The following is a 14,482-nucleotide window of genomic DNA, read 5'->3' as shown; positions in this document are numbered from 1 at the left end:
TTCATCACTCAAGGATATCAGCTGTATGATAAGAGCCAGTAAATCATCGACACAATCCAGTGATTGATAGTGTGAGCAACGGCTCACTGGGATAGGATGACATTCAACGTCCGACCACAAGATTCATTAAGCCACCTTTTACGACCAGTTCAAACCCCGAATGCCCAACCATATCAGGGACTACATAAAGACTAAGTGTAATGATAACACGGTTACAGCCAAATGTTTCTAATACGTTTGTTAATCTGCTTATCAGGATCATAAAATCATTTTAGAAAATATATTGTATAACGACCACAACTGCCATTCTGTCGGTAGCTGTACCGGACGGAAGGGTCACGTTTCCCAGCTTTGCTCTCTTGCTTCAAGTAGAGATGCTCGAGTTACCAAGAGAACGAACAGGAAATCTCGAACGAGACCTCTTGACGGTTGCCACAGAAAGACAGAGTTGACCCTGACATTGCCAAGCGTAGGACGTATGTCTTTGCAGTAGTGTTTGACACTGGTCAGTTCTACTTCCCCGTGCTCTAGTGGTCATGAGGTATTTCGTATGACATCTGAGTCAGGTTAGGTCTTCATCGGTTCACAATACTGTCAAAATACGCTGCAAGAATGTCGAATTCTAACTGACGTCATCTGGAGGAATTGATGTCTCAGTGGATTTGTCTCAAATACCTTGGTGCCTTAACATTCATGATGCAGTGGTCAGTGTGGATGATACTTATTGCTGTAAGCTGGTCATTAGGATCCTGTCAAGGTAAGACCCACAGAGCATCGTAGTCAACATTTTACATTGCGAGGATAATGACAACCACAAAAAAATATATCCACAATGTTGATTTATCCAAGGCATACAAAAGCTGGGATGTAGTATAATAGTATATTGCATAATAACCTTGATCAGTGTTCTGATTAAGGCTTGTCAGAACATCAAGCGTATAGTACAATTTGAAACATCCACATTGTAGTTAACACCACGTGCAAACAATAGGTCTTACTGCTGGGAAGCAGAGAATAGAAAATATGTAGAATTAATTGCATGCTGCATGTTAATGGCCTTTACTGCTAGATATATATACTGATTTACTGCCAAGAACATTCAGTCTTCCCTGAACCTAAAATGCGCCAAGATGGCGTCGCGGGACATAGCTGTCAAACGTCACTTCCGGGTTGTCAACTGTTTCCGGTTAGCCTCATGTCGATAATTATATGTATAATGGCTATCGGGCTCAATTATGGACTTTGGACATTGTCGTGGCGGTATTTTTGCAATCACATGCACAGGTTTCCGAGTTTCCGACATGTCGGCCATTTGTAACCATTTTGTCCAGTACACCAGATCATAATCTCACATTGCGGCGTCCTCTTTCACCGACAACATAGATGTTGTGTACAAACTGACATTCATATAACGTGTGATAGTCACAGCTGTTTTACATTTGGGGCTAGTTTGACCTGCATGCATCCAGTTTGAATGTGACTGTGCGCATCACATGTATGTATAAGATGATATTGCTTGTGTTTGTGTGACTTTGGCATTGCTCACTGAGACCGGGTTTGGACCTTTGGCTGCTACCACAGAACTATCTTCTTTGGAAGACATTTAGAAGTTGGAGTAGTAAGGATGGGTGGTAATATACAATGGCTTCCTATCCCCGCCGTACAAACATATCCTCTAACGTGTATATATGCCCCTCTTCCTTATACTGGTCATCACTTGCTTGATAACGGTGTTAGAACCCACACCGGCACGTCGCTCTCATAGCAATAAAGAAGTTGTTCATCCATATATTGTCATCCTTCCTTACCAGGGAACTAGTGAAACAGTCGTTTCGTTCAAATAGTTCCTTTCAGTGTCATTGGAAAGGTTATTCTGTTTGTTTTTGAGGTTAGTAACATTGCCCTCATTTTCCCCATACCTGATCTAAATATATAGAATCTGTAGCATTTGATTTCTCAGAAAGCTAACCTGTGACAAATATGCTCATCAACGGTATAGCAATCACTTTGTGTTGAAGAACGTTCAGCCCTTGTACCGACAGTAATTACTGTCATGATCATATGTATCGATTATGCAGGTGTACCCGTAGATTTGATCATACGTTTATTCGACAAGTATTGATAACTCCCGCACATAATAAAATGATAATTCCCGTCATACGTTCATGATCAAAATCTCGAATGGATTAGATCGTAACTTACTTGACACCATGTGCTTTAGGACATTACACTGACGGAGACGATGATTGCATTTACGAAACCCATTGCTGGATTTCCACATTAACTTCTGACTGTAACATTCCTTGAAGTATTCCTCTCACATACTGTACGGTTCAACCAGGTCGCAACCTCGCACCTGTAAATGATCATCCAAAACCCTTTCTGAAGTTTCATTCAAAACATGGACACAGGAAACACATGATGAAAGTTGGTATGCATACCTTGTAACGAAATGCTATATTCTTCATCAAGATTTACCAACAAAAATTATCACTGTTACGTGAACAGTAATTCATTTGTCATCCCTACTTTATGTATACTTGTGAATCCTGGTCACGACGGTAAATTGTATGATAAGTTCCCGGTGTTAGTTTAATACTGTTCAAAGTGTTCTAAACGTCCTCCCTCTTTCTATGTTCAGGGCAGCTGAGTATCAGCGCCGACGCCATCTCCGAGACAGAGGTATATGTCTCATGGGACACTCTTGGGGACCAGGAGCTGCAGGACTTCCGACTGTCCTTCACAACCAGTCAGGCCGAGCCATGGCTGTTGCTAAGCGTGTTCCCTGGGATCAGAGGCTTCCGGGTCATGGACCTTGACCCTGGAGAGCTCTATTACTTCCGAGCACAAGGCCAACTGGGAAATGAGAAGGTCACGGCCGTCACACACGTCAAGACTCCCCCCTATGGTATACTAGTGATTCAGACTTACTTTAACCCTTAAGCTAACAAATGGTATTACACCATTCAATTTGGATGATGCAATTGTTTTGAATGGATGGCCTGTTCTGTGCAATATTTGTTGTGGCCATGCACAGCTGGCATTAAAGCGATTCTTCGATTTTCTCTTCCACCACTGTTTTATTGTTGAAACAACTTTGAATTTTTTGGATTATTTTAGCACGTTCTCGCAGGCCAGCCAATGTGACTGTCAACAAAGTGACAGGGGGAATGAAGGTAAGTTGGCCAGCAGCAAACACCAAGGACGTCCTTGGCTACGTCGTGTCTTACGGTCAAGTCGACAGCAACAACGTAGCCGTCGAGCCCATTGCAAGAAAATCAGTATTTGGAAATCCAGAAGTGATGCTGGACTTTGAGAATGGAGCACGTTACAAGGTGCAGGTACAATTTCGCACCCGTTATGGCGTGGGAGACATGAGCTTACCCATCTTCATTGGGGAGAAACTCCCAGGTAGGTACATCGAAACTCATTTGCACCTGTTCATAAAGCGTATTCTGCTTCACGTCCCTATCCAAAGTGACGATGCGGGTAAACCAGTCTTTAGCATCTCATGCTAGGCCGAGTGACCAGTTTCAGTGGTCAGGTTCGCTGAATTCGTGCATCCATGTCATCGTAATCATACTGATGATGTCGATGTTCATGATGTTAATCACTTGATTAGCCGATCCATCCTTATTTTAGAGAGGCGTCATACAGCTGGATTAATGTGACCTTAACCAACTAGCAAACAAAGCACTCTGAAGTAACCTGCAGAGACTTACTTAAAGGATAGCTCGCCATTCTTTGAGTGAATATTATCCCTTGGCTCCTTGTTATCGTCACTCTAAAACATCTGACCCCTTATCTTACACAGGTAATGATTTTTTTAATTATAGTTAACCCAAAGATGAAAACTAAACCAGGCACCAAGAAGGTAGTGGTGGGGAATACAGTGTTTATCACGTGTGCGGCCATCGCTGACCCTGCCCCCATGATCACGTGGCGTAGATCGGGTCGCTTGGTAAATTTCGCGAAGAAGCGTTTCTCGGTGGCGGAGTCCCCTGGGTCATCAACTCTGCGGATACACAACGTCCTCCTTGAGGACAAAGGGCCTTACGTCTGCCTCGTCAACAACAAAGTCGGCAGATCCATCAAAGCAAGGGCTGTCCTTAAAGTCCATACCAGTAAGTATCCACTGAACATTACTATTAAGATATCTGCTTATGCTGGCCATGATGCTCCATGCAGACACCTACTTTAGTTTGGTAATTTCGGTCCAGGGTACTCAAGAACGTTCATTGTTCCCAAATAGAGATCCCAAATTGTAGGGCGTGGTGTCCACACTAAACTGCGTCCAAAATATTACATGGCCTCAAAGCAGCCATTTACCATTGTAACACTATTTAATGTCTAACGATGTGTACTCTGAAATAAGAAATCATTTCATTAGCTATGTTATAAGGTGTCTTAACGTATGGTTGTGTATATACATTTATTATCGTTTTCCTTTTCTATCAGCTGTAAAGAAAGGATACCCACAGATAACCTTGCAACCTGAGTCATCACAATTTGAGGAAGGAGAGAACATGACCTTTACCTGCAGGGGTCAAGGTCGCGGGAAGATGAGATACGCTTGGTACAGAGATGGATCACCTGTCGCCGAGATGCCTCGATATGTCACTGACCCATCTGGTGAGTGACTTAGTGAGTGAGTGAGTAATTAAGTGAGTGATTGAGTGAGTGAGTAAACGAAAACACAGTTAAGAAGAGCATATCACAGCCCGTGATTGACATGTACCTGTTTCCGAAATCCATGACAGTGGGCTTAGAGCGGGCAAGTCAAGGTTCAGCGACATCTGGGATTTCAGCCCACTAACGTAAACATTCTTCAGTAATGCAACTCTGTTCCGTACATATTGCCTAACACTTTCAAGTTACGCGTGCCATCTTGTTTTATAACGAAAGTAGGCAACAACAGTATACTATAAGTCAGTTGACAATGTTTTGATGTGTTTCAGGGTATCTAACCGTATATACATTAACGAAGAACGACAGCGGAGACTATATCTGTGAGGTGTCCAATAACATGGGTTCTGTGTACTCAACGGCAGCGAATCTCGAGGTAATAGGTAAGGCGGTGTTGGTGCAGGTTCGTAATATGTATCACGTAACGCTGTAAAATCTAGTGTCTGATTGACATGGTTGACACGTGTAATCGTATCTCAGTTGCGAAGATTGATGCCCATGCTGTTGATCACTGAATTGTTTGGTCCAGTCGCGATTATTTACAGACCGCCTCTATGTAGCTGGAATATAGCTGAGCGCGGCGTTAAACAAAACACAAAGAAACAAAGTCCCAATTTCTTGTGTGTACATTATCATTTGACCTTTTCCCTGACAGATCGTTCGATAATCGAGCCGGCATCTTTCAAACCAGCCGAGTTAGTTGCACGTGTACCGTATGGTGGCTCTGTGAATATCACGTGCGAGGCAAACGGAGATCCGGTGCCCTTTGTCAAGTGGATTCTGGTGAATGAAAAGACGACAACAACGGAACGCCAAGGGCGATTCGTTCTGGCATTAACTAATGTCCACTCTTCTGGAAGTTACGAATGTGTTGCCACCAGTGGGGAACAGACCATCACACAGAGTTATGAAGTCATCGTTGACCTTCCGGGTAAGTACAATTATTTTCTGAGACGTCTGATATGGTTCACAGCTTAGTTCTCAAACCACTTGTCTGTGGAATCATTTGTCCCCAGAGACTATAAAGTGTTATTTGGTCTCTGATGTAATGGCTGCGTAGAAGCTCAGGCAGTAAAACACTGTATTCACTGGCACAGGGTCGATTTAGTTGTAGGTAACTCATACATCTGGAATATTTCTGAACACGGCATTTAACACGAAGCAAAACAAAAATTCGTATTGGCAGCACGAAACCGGAGAAAGATATCGTATTATTACGTCCACGCCTTAAGTAAGGCATTTGTCATCTAATTAACTGTGTTTAACGAATCCCCCAACTTTATGTTTCACAAATTTATTTCTTTTATTCCTCCGGTCCAAAGAACCCAAGGCGTTTAACGTCTTATGGAAAAAAAACCCCAAAACATTCTAAGTATTTTCTCGGTTCATCAAACCATTGAAATCATTTTCAATGGTGTTTTGCAAGTCAATGTAAAGCCTCATGGCACTTCAAAACAGATAATTAAATCCAGGACTATGGAGATTGGTTGAATACATTTCTTAGGATTAAAAATAAAAAAATAATCTCAGTATCACAAAATGTGATGTTGATGTCTTAATCTGTCGTAGAATTTCGATAGGATCTTAATGTCCTGAGTGAGTGAGTAAGTAAGTATGGTTTTACGCCGCTTTTAGCAATCTTACACACACACACACCCTTCATGTTCTGATACAGGATCATCTTGTAATCTTGATAAGTGTAATCTTGATAATGAAAACGTGATCCTGATATCTTAAATGTGATATCGTATTGTGATCTCTCAGCCCTGCCGAAGCCATTCATCACTACGTCACAGAGGCTAGATGGGGGAGCAGGCTTTATCCGATGGCAAGCAGCGGAGGACGAACAGGACACCAATCCTGGAGTCACGGGTTTCACCGTCACCTACTACCCCGTTGATGCCTCAAACAGGGCCATTGATGCCCCGAAACATTCAGTATCCCATAATGCCTCAGACAGAAAAGATCTGATGCCATGGTTACAAGGGGGATATAAGTACAAGGTCGTGGTTCAAGCTGAAGGTCAAGAGGGGTCAGGGCCACCCAGTGAGCCAGCCTACATACCAGCAGTCGGTAAGATGCTACGCCATTTTCCTGCAACACATTCGTAAGCATTACACAGACCATGAGATGCGTTAATAAACCAGCACCCTCCCATTGACGATGCCGAACTATGAGATCAGGTCATATTTTCGTTGAAGTTACATTTTCTGATCATCTGTGTGGTCGACTAACAGGCGCTAGTGAACGTGTTCAACTTTCAATGCTGGGAATTTTTTCTGAATTTGAGAAATAAATTCTGTGTAACAGTGTTTCAAAATAAGCGTGACAGTAAAAAAATGCGTGTAGAGGGGTTTGAACATGTTAAGAATGTCAACATTCCATGTCTGATACGTACATTCCATGTACATAATGTTCGTGCTCTATTACGTGACGTAATATGTGACATCAGTGTCGAATAAATCATCAAGCATAGAAGTGCCCCTTTTTATGGCGTGTGTTGCGCCAAATGTCATGTCAGTACGCATCGAAGAATGTAGTGATAATATTCTCAGTCAGCCATCCAATAGACTGTATGAAAATTCTCTACGTACCGTACGTTATAATTACATCATTACCTTCAGCATATTCAAATGTCCCGTCCCTGTTTCAGGTCAGCCTGAGATTGACATTTCGCCTCAGCCTCTTACCATCTCGAATGGAAGTAGTGCCATTTTCCACTGTAAAGCCTCTGGGAAGCCAACTCCGCTCCTGTACTGGACTAAGGGAGGCAACCGTATCAACTATGATGACTTCCGCTTCCAAATGAAGGTGAAGGACGGCTACAGTATGCTACGGGTTGACGGCGCGGTACCTGCAGACTCCGACACATATTCTTGCATCGCCGCCAACAACATTCTGGGACTGAGCGTGTCGCAGGAGGCTACTTTAGAAGTACTTCCAAGAAGAGGTCTAACAAATGGTTTTATATACATCACGACTACCAGAACCCATTTTATTTCGAGAGCTTCTCCCGTTCTGTTGACACTGGTATTTGGAGTTCGAATGGGCACCAAGAACCCGATGCTAATTTATATAATAACCGGAAATATAAAGTCGACATGTTCGGTAATCCGCTGTAGATATTACCCCTCTGAGTCTCGAATTAATGGTACCTGGACTATTACCGCCGGGGCATAACACAAAATTATGTCAACACTTACCTTTTAGACCACCTGTGGTTAGACAACATAGATCATGGTGTGGTCATCTTCGATGACCTGGTTGTCCAGACATTATTGATAGGTTGTTGTCACATAGCTGGAATACTGCCCAGGGTGACGATAATCCGCAAACTAGCAAACAAACACACAAACAAACAGGACCCTCATCTCTGATATTATGACGTACGTAAAGCACGTAATTAACAAAATAAGCGTGTCTTTACAGCAGACAGCACGTCTTTTTTCTCATCGGTAAGGAAATGACACGGTCAATCGTAAATCAATACTTACATTACTCCCGAGAATAGATGAGAGAAGGTTTCATATATTTTTCTGTAAATATAGATATACCTGAAGGGTTCCCCGAGATCGTGTCGGGTCCTCGCAAGCTGAACGTTAGCGGTCAACAGTTCCTGGAATGTGTTGTTGAGGGAAGCCCGGATGTGAACATCACGTGGTACAAGGACTCGTATCCAGTGTTGGACTCCGCCAGGATTCTCCAAGAACAAGGTTTTTATAGATACATGTACATTATATAGATACTTTAGACTCTGGCAGTGCGGGTGTAAGAATTTATCTTACACTCTTCTGTCAGTTTAATGGCAGCGAGTTCGGCTTATCTTGACCTAAAACTGTTAAATCAGGGTGTGTCGAGATGAGGAGAAAAAACATATGTTTACGCAGGTCGTATACGTTTGTAAGGGTGAAACTAATGCGACCAGAGTGGTGCTGTACCTATGATCATGACGAACCCGGGATTTGAACCATCGATCACAGATTTCCAGCACGTCTTATGATTAGCACTTGTGGTTCAGTCATCTATGGCACCGCTGTCCGTTATACACTGCTGAATCCCTGTGTTGGCCAGAAACATGTGATTGTTGGCTCGAATCCCAGTATGTTATGTTGCTAGTCATGCTGCTAGTTTACCTGGCGCCATACACTAGCTAGCATGGTTCACCAAAGTAGTTGGGCGGTGTGGAAGCCCGGCGGGTAAGGGTTCGCTCGTCACGCCCATTTTCGATTTAATGGGTACAATGTGTGAAGATCATTCCTCGTGTCCCCTGCTGTGATCTTGCTGGAATATTGCTAAAACTCAACTCATTCACTCATCCCACCTAATGGTAAATGTCTGTGTCAACATGAAACAGACCCGCTATGATGTGACTGAGTGAGTTTAGTTTTCCGCCGCTCTCAGCAATATTCTAGCTATATGGCGGCGGTCTGTAAATAATCGATCAAAAGCATGAGCATCAGTCTGCGTAACTGGGAACCGATGACGTGTCAGCCAAGTCAGCGAGTCTGACCACCCGATCCCGTTAGTCGCCTCGTACGACGAGTGTAGTCACCTTTTATGGCAAGCATGGGTTGCTGAAGGCCTAATCTACCCCGGACCTTCACGAGTCCGCTATGATATGAGTGCTTCACTATTCAAGACAACCTTTTACCCACTCACGGTATGTGACAATTTGAAGCTGTAACTTGATTGTGCTTTGGTGCTGGATGACTGCTCTGTCCTTAATGGAATGTCAAACATCTGTGATGCATATATGTATTTTCCAGGGCGACTCTATTTCAATGCATTGTCTCGGGCCGATGAAGGCAGTTACCAGTGTCGCGGTTCAAACGAACATGGGGATATTTTTTCCCCAAACCTGGCTGTCACAAAGAAGGGTGAGCTTATCTCTATACTAACCCCACTTTCCACACGCCAGTATCTTATCAAAAGATTAAGGAAACCCTGTTAATCGGAATGGTGTCTTTGACATTTTGATAAAAGCTTTTCTACTATTTGTACGCCGCCTAATATCAATACGGATCAGCAAAAATGTATCTCTGGCTATTTGTCAATTTTGTAAGTAGAAGAGCTAATTATAAAAGCTTACTTTTTGAGACTTCATTTCATTTTTTATAAAAAAATGCGTTTGTTTTGCTGTTCAGTATACATGTTAACGTAATTGTTCACAAGACTGTGCCTCTGAAATATGAATGTCCGTCCGAGCGAGGCTACAAATATTATTAGCTTTGACATAAGGCACACGTCTGATCCAATGTGTGGATGGATTAAATGGATTGCGCTGTACTGGATGGATGGATGGAAACTAATTTCAGACTGAGACAGTCTTGACTGCTGAATATTTCAGTTGAACCCCTTGTTCTTTTTCTGTAGCTCCTGGGAGACGGACTAACCGCCAATCAGTGAAGTATGTGCGTCTGAACCCGGGTTCCAACGTAAACCTGACGTGTGCAGGAGCAGGCTCGCCGAAGGTCACATGGATGTCTGAAGGGGAGCAGATCGACAATGGTGGCAGTAATGTTCTTCAGGTGATGGAGATCCGAGAATCTCGCAACTACACATGTGTGACTCGCACCGAAGAAGGGGAGAGTTTCGCGACGTTTGTCCTAATAATGGAAGGGAAGAGCCGGGGTAAGATGAATTTGCGATAATGCAAAGAAAATATATCCTGAATAGCAAATATATTTTGGGAAACTAAAGACCGTATTTTTAAGCGTTTGCTCGTCACGCCGAAGGCCCGAATTTGAGTCCATTTCTGGTGTCCCCCAACGTGATATTGTTCGAATATTGCTAAAAGCGGCGTAAGGCCATACTCACGCATGTGGCTGGAATAATTTGACGGGAATGAACAATGTCTGCAGGGACAGCATCGCTCAACAGTTCGTATGAAATGCGCCCCTGTCATATGGGTCATGTAACAGAGGGTATCAAAGACAATTTGACAGATCGCATCCAGATCGTTGATACCGGAAGGGCTGCCACCTTCACCTCACGAAATGTTAGATACGACATGGCTGTAGTATACCACAACTGAGGAAGATAAGTTGGATTGTGACGTTATGGGGCAATTTGGGGTTCGACCGATGCCAAGGCAACATAATGAAATTTCTCAGGGTCACATTTAGCTGCAGTCATCGGTTACAGCGAACACGTGACTCTTCACTACAGACCTTCAATAAAGCCTTTCTGGGCGCTTCATGCGGTTGCCAAGGATTCGCTGGCATCTTTGGCCCTCACATATATACACATATACCTCAGTTTTCAGGGATGGCATAAGATGTGATAAGTGATGTATGGGCCCAGGTTGTTCGGAATCATGTGTTTTGGTGAAGACTAGGACTACAACAAGGACGGGCTGTAACGTGGTCGGTATAAAGTCTCCGTTATGTATCATATGGTGTTCCTGGTCAGGATAAATGGATGTGCAACGTCACGCTGGGGTTCCATCGTCCATACATGTATACTTTGGTTTGTAACTGAAAACATTCCAAGACACAGTGTATTTTGCCTTTGAGTACATATTGCTTTGAGTCATGACACTGTTCTCCTGTTTGAATGCAAAACTATCTGAGACGCCGCAATTCAGGGATCCAGGGAGACTTGCCAGATTAAAACTTGCCTCCTGTATTCATCTAACTGCGCCAGACAACTGAAATAGAAACAGTGCAGCGTTTACACCTTGGAGTCACCCGCCTTGTGTGCATGTGCTCCTAGTTTAATTTGCAGTTAGGCCATATGACAAAACAGTTACAGAAAATGTATATATATAATTGCTGTATAAAAAGGAAAACATTTAAACACTCCATCAGCCCTTAGTTGAGGAGAAAAATCAAGCAAACGAACTGTAATTATATATAAGAGGGAAATGCAAAATCAGTGCTGTTAACTGTATGTACATATGTCAGTAACGTTTCAAGTGTCAAAGGAAAAAGTATTGCATTAAAAAAAAGAACTGCTGTCGCTATTTAAAACGTTACAATCGATACTTGAAACCCTCTAACGCGTCTGTTCACATAACACTAAGTACGGCTGTCTGTTGTCCAGTTGCCCAGGGCAAGCCGGTCATTGTGACGGACACGAACCGTGTGGAAGTGAGGTCGGGTCTGGGTTTGAATCTGACATGTGGCACCGGTGGGGTTCCGGTCCTCTTCTTCAAGTGGCTGGTGGATGGAGAAGTCATCTTCCAAGACAACCGCGGGGTGAACATCAACAGCAGCGTGCTCTACCTCACCAACGTCCGACATGACAAGAATTACACATGTGTCGCTGTAGGTGCTAGAGAAAACGCCGAGGTGGTGTTCCAGGTTGTCGTCGTTGGAGGTACGTGACATAGGTGGCAGGTTAATAATTATGAGCTGGATCTCTGGCAAACTGATAATAATCATTATCAGTGGTATATTCGTTTTTAAAAATGTTTGTGGTATATTGAGGATTGCGTGTGACAGACAGAATATATATTCAGTGTTGGGGGTTTTGAATAGTCTGAAACATTGTTATTTGCTTCAGGCTTCTTCGGCGATAACTTTTTTCGATAAAGTCCCACGGGACAGCAGATTAATAGGAATCTGACCAAGTGGATGCAGTGAAAATAAGGGATGGATGATGGGGATGCCAGAGGTTATGGGTTCTTTGAGACTTAAATTTCAACGTTTTTCAAATGTTCCTGGTGAATCCGCGTCTGATAGATTTGTTTTGTTCAGAACCGTTCATCGCATGATGGAATATGTTCGGGTTCAGTCCTTACAGTTCATCAGCTATCTCAGAAGCAGCAAAATACAACACTGAGAAGTTTGATGTTTTCAATAATAATGTTGTATTCAGCAAACGAGTGAGAGTGAGAAACAGTTTTACTGAATGTAACACAGCGAGCGTTCAGGCAGCGGTTATGTAGGTCAAACGTTGACGGAGGCAGGTTGACACACTAAAGTTAATCTGTGCGTGTCCATGTCGTGAACACGACAACTAGCCTTTATGTACAAAGCCACTATTTCCTGATCGTTCGAGCACATACGAGCATCGCCATCAACGTAGAATTTTCTCGGCCAGTCTCCCGACAGTCAACAATTAATCAAGGGAGGCAACTCTAGGGCCCTTCCTTAAAGGACTGCAACCAAAATACTAAAAGTACTGAATATTTATGACACGAAATGCGACCCATAATAACAATCATTCAAAACACTAAACGTTGCTACCCACTAATAATTATAACTTACTTAATAATACAATTCACACTCTCATACCAATATTAAGCTAAACTCTGAAAGTAGTCATGATGCCATAGTGATTCTCTTTTATACCACGATTATCCTGTACCAAAGTTCCCTCTGCAGCCGTTGTTACTACTTGACTGGAGAACTCTTCTGCAGGAGAAAGCAACCCAAACAAGCCCATAATTGTCACACATCCTACGGACGTCTACGCCTTTGCGAATCAGCCCGCCACACTTGACTGTCACGCTGAAGGCGATCCTGTCCCTATCATCACGTGGTACAAGGACGGGAAAATAGTCCAGACGACGAGTGAAGATCCCCTCTCCACCAAGGTCGTTCTCCTTGGCGGAAAGCTCTTCTTCCTTCGTGTCGTCCACAATGAAAAGATGTCCGACGCTGGAGTCTACTACTGCAATGCTACCAACGCCTTCGGGAGCACCATCAGCAAATACGCCACTTTACAGATTGCCGGTACGTACTTTAAGAAATATCAGATGGCCCTTCTTTATACGCACATGTTTACTCATGGCTCAAACAAAATAAACTGATGTGATGCATTTGATACAGGTGTTTTGGACAATACGTTTGCGACTGTTTTGGATTATTTATGAATTAACATTAATTCACTAACAAGACATGAATGTCGTGGTTACACCTTAGTTAGACGTCAGAATACCGGGTTCATTTTCTCTTGAATCTATGCTACAGCTGTACCACGTATCACTAGCCAACCAAAGCCAGTGAAGATCAGACGTGGAGGAAGCGTGAACTTGACATGCTCAGGAGAAGGGCCACCTCAGCCGCTGATAACATGGCGATTAAACAACAAAGCCTTGCAAGGTGCAGCTTCACAGGCCGGAAGTAACGTTCTCGTTCTGCGCAATGTACAGAGGTCCGCCAACTACACGTGCGTAGCCCATAATACAGTAGGCAGAACACAGGCAGTGTTTCCGGTGTGGGTTGGTGGCTATGAAGGTAAATAACCTTGCCTATTTAATAACTATAATTAATATACTCCCTATTTGTTTCATGTGATCCTATTGGCAGAATGTACTCGATTTGCCCTTTGGCACATGACCTGAGGTAAAGAAAGGTGAAAGGTATTGTCAGTGTCGTGCTGAGGATTATTGTTTCCATATATCAAAGTGGATTCAGTGGGTGGTGATGGTGGTGTGCGTGTGTGTTTGTGTGTGTGTGAGAGAGAGAGAAAAAGAAAGAAAGAAAGAGAGAGAGAGAGAGGGGGTGGGGTGGGGGGGTGGGAGGAGGATGCTTTGAAAGGGTAGGACTGGAGTGCCTCCCTGCTTTAACAATCATTGGTAACGTTTTAGGACAGTAATAGTTTAGCACAAATAGGCAAAGTGGACTAGATGCTTCCATTCATTTACATAATACCGATAATGTTGAAAATGTCATAAAATCGACTTGATATTGATGAGTGCGGCATTAAGCAACTATCAAGCAAACAAAGAAAACGTCGACAGGTGTGCACGTATGTAAGTGAGTCACTGAAATACAGCCTCTGTTATCTGTTTCAAGAGGAACCGTCCACATTTTGTTGACATAGAGCACTTTTCCTCCACCAGGGT

General features: G+C 43.2%; 1 protein-coding gene across 1 annotated transcript in view; it reads left to right on the top strand.

The window, feature by feature from the left end:
• Nucleotides 1-449: 449 nt before the first annotated feature.
• The window catches only part of LOC137292192 (hemicentin-1-like), a 33,060-nt gene continuing 19,027 nt past the window's right edge, over nucleotides 450-14,482 (top strand). Inside the window, exons 1-15 of the mRNA XM_067823756.1 lie at nucleotides 450-757; nucleotides 2,642-2,908; nucleotides 3,121-3,411; nucleotides 3,837-4,124; nucleotides 4,459-4,632; nucleotides 4,959-5,069; nucleotides 5,342-5,617; nucleotides 6,451-6,759; nucleotides 7,340-7,636; nucleotides 8,235-8,399; nucleotides 9,453-9,563; nucleotides 10,060-10,317; nucleotides 11,731-12,006; nucleotides 13,053-13,367; nucleotides 13,605-13,871. Coding sequence (XP_067679857.1) covers nucleotides 649-757; nucleotides 2,642-2,908; nucleotides 3,121-3,411; nucleotides 3,837-4,124; nucleotides 4,459-4,632; nucleotides 4,959-5,069; nucleotides 5,342-5,617; nucleotides 6,451-6,759; nucleotides 7,340-7,636; nucleotides 8,235-8,399; nucleotides 9,453-9,563; nucleotides 10,060-10,317; nucleotides 11,731-12,006; nucleotides 13,053-13,367; nucleotides 13,605-13,871 — 3,514 coding nt within the window. The 5' untranslated portion in view covers nucleotides 450-648. The remainder of the gene's footprint in view (nucleotides 758-2,641; nucleotides 2,909-3,120; nucleotides 3,412-3,836; nucleotides 4,125-4,458; nucleotides 4,633-4,958; nucleotides 5,070-5,341; nucleotides 5,618-6,450; nucleotides 6,760-7,339; nucleotides 7,637-8,234; nucleotides 8,400-9,452; nucleotides 9,564-10,059; nucleotides 10,318-11,730; nucleotides 12,007-13,052; nucleotides 13,368-13,604; nucleotides 13,872-14,482) is intronic.

This window comes from Haliotis asinina, chromosome 7 (assembly GCF_037392515.1).
Source record: "Haliotis asinina isolate JCU_RB_2024 chromosome 7, JCU_Hal_asi_v2, whole genome shotgun sequence".
NCBI lineage: Eukaryota > Metazoa > Mollusca > Gastropoda > Lepetellida > Haliotidae > Haliotis > Haliotis asinina.
Note: the sequence above shows the minus strand (reverse complement) of the source record. Positions and strands in the feature narration are given on the sequence as shown.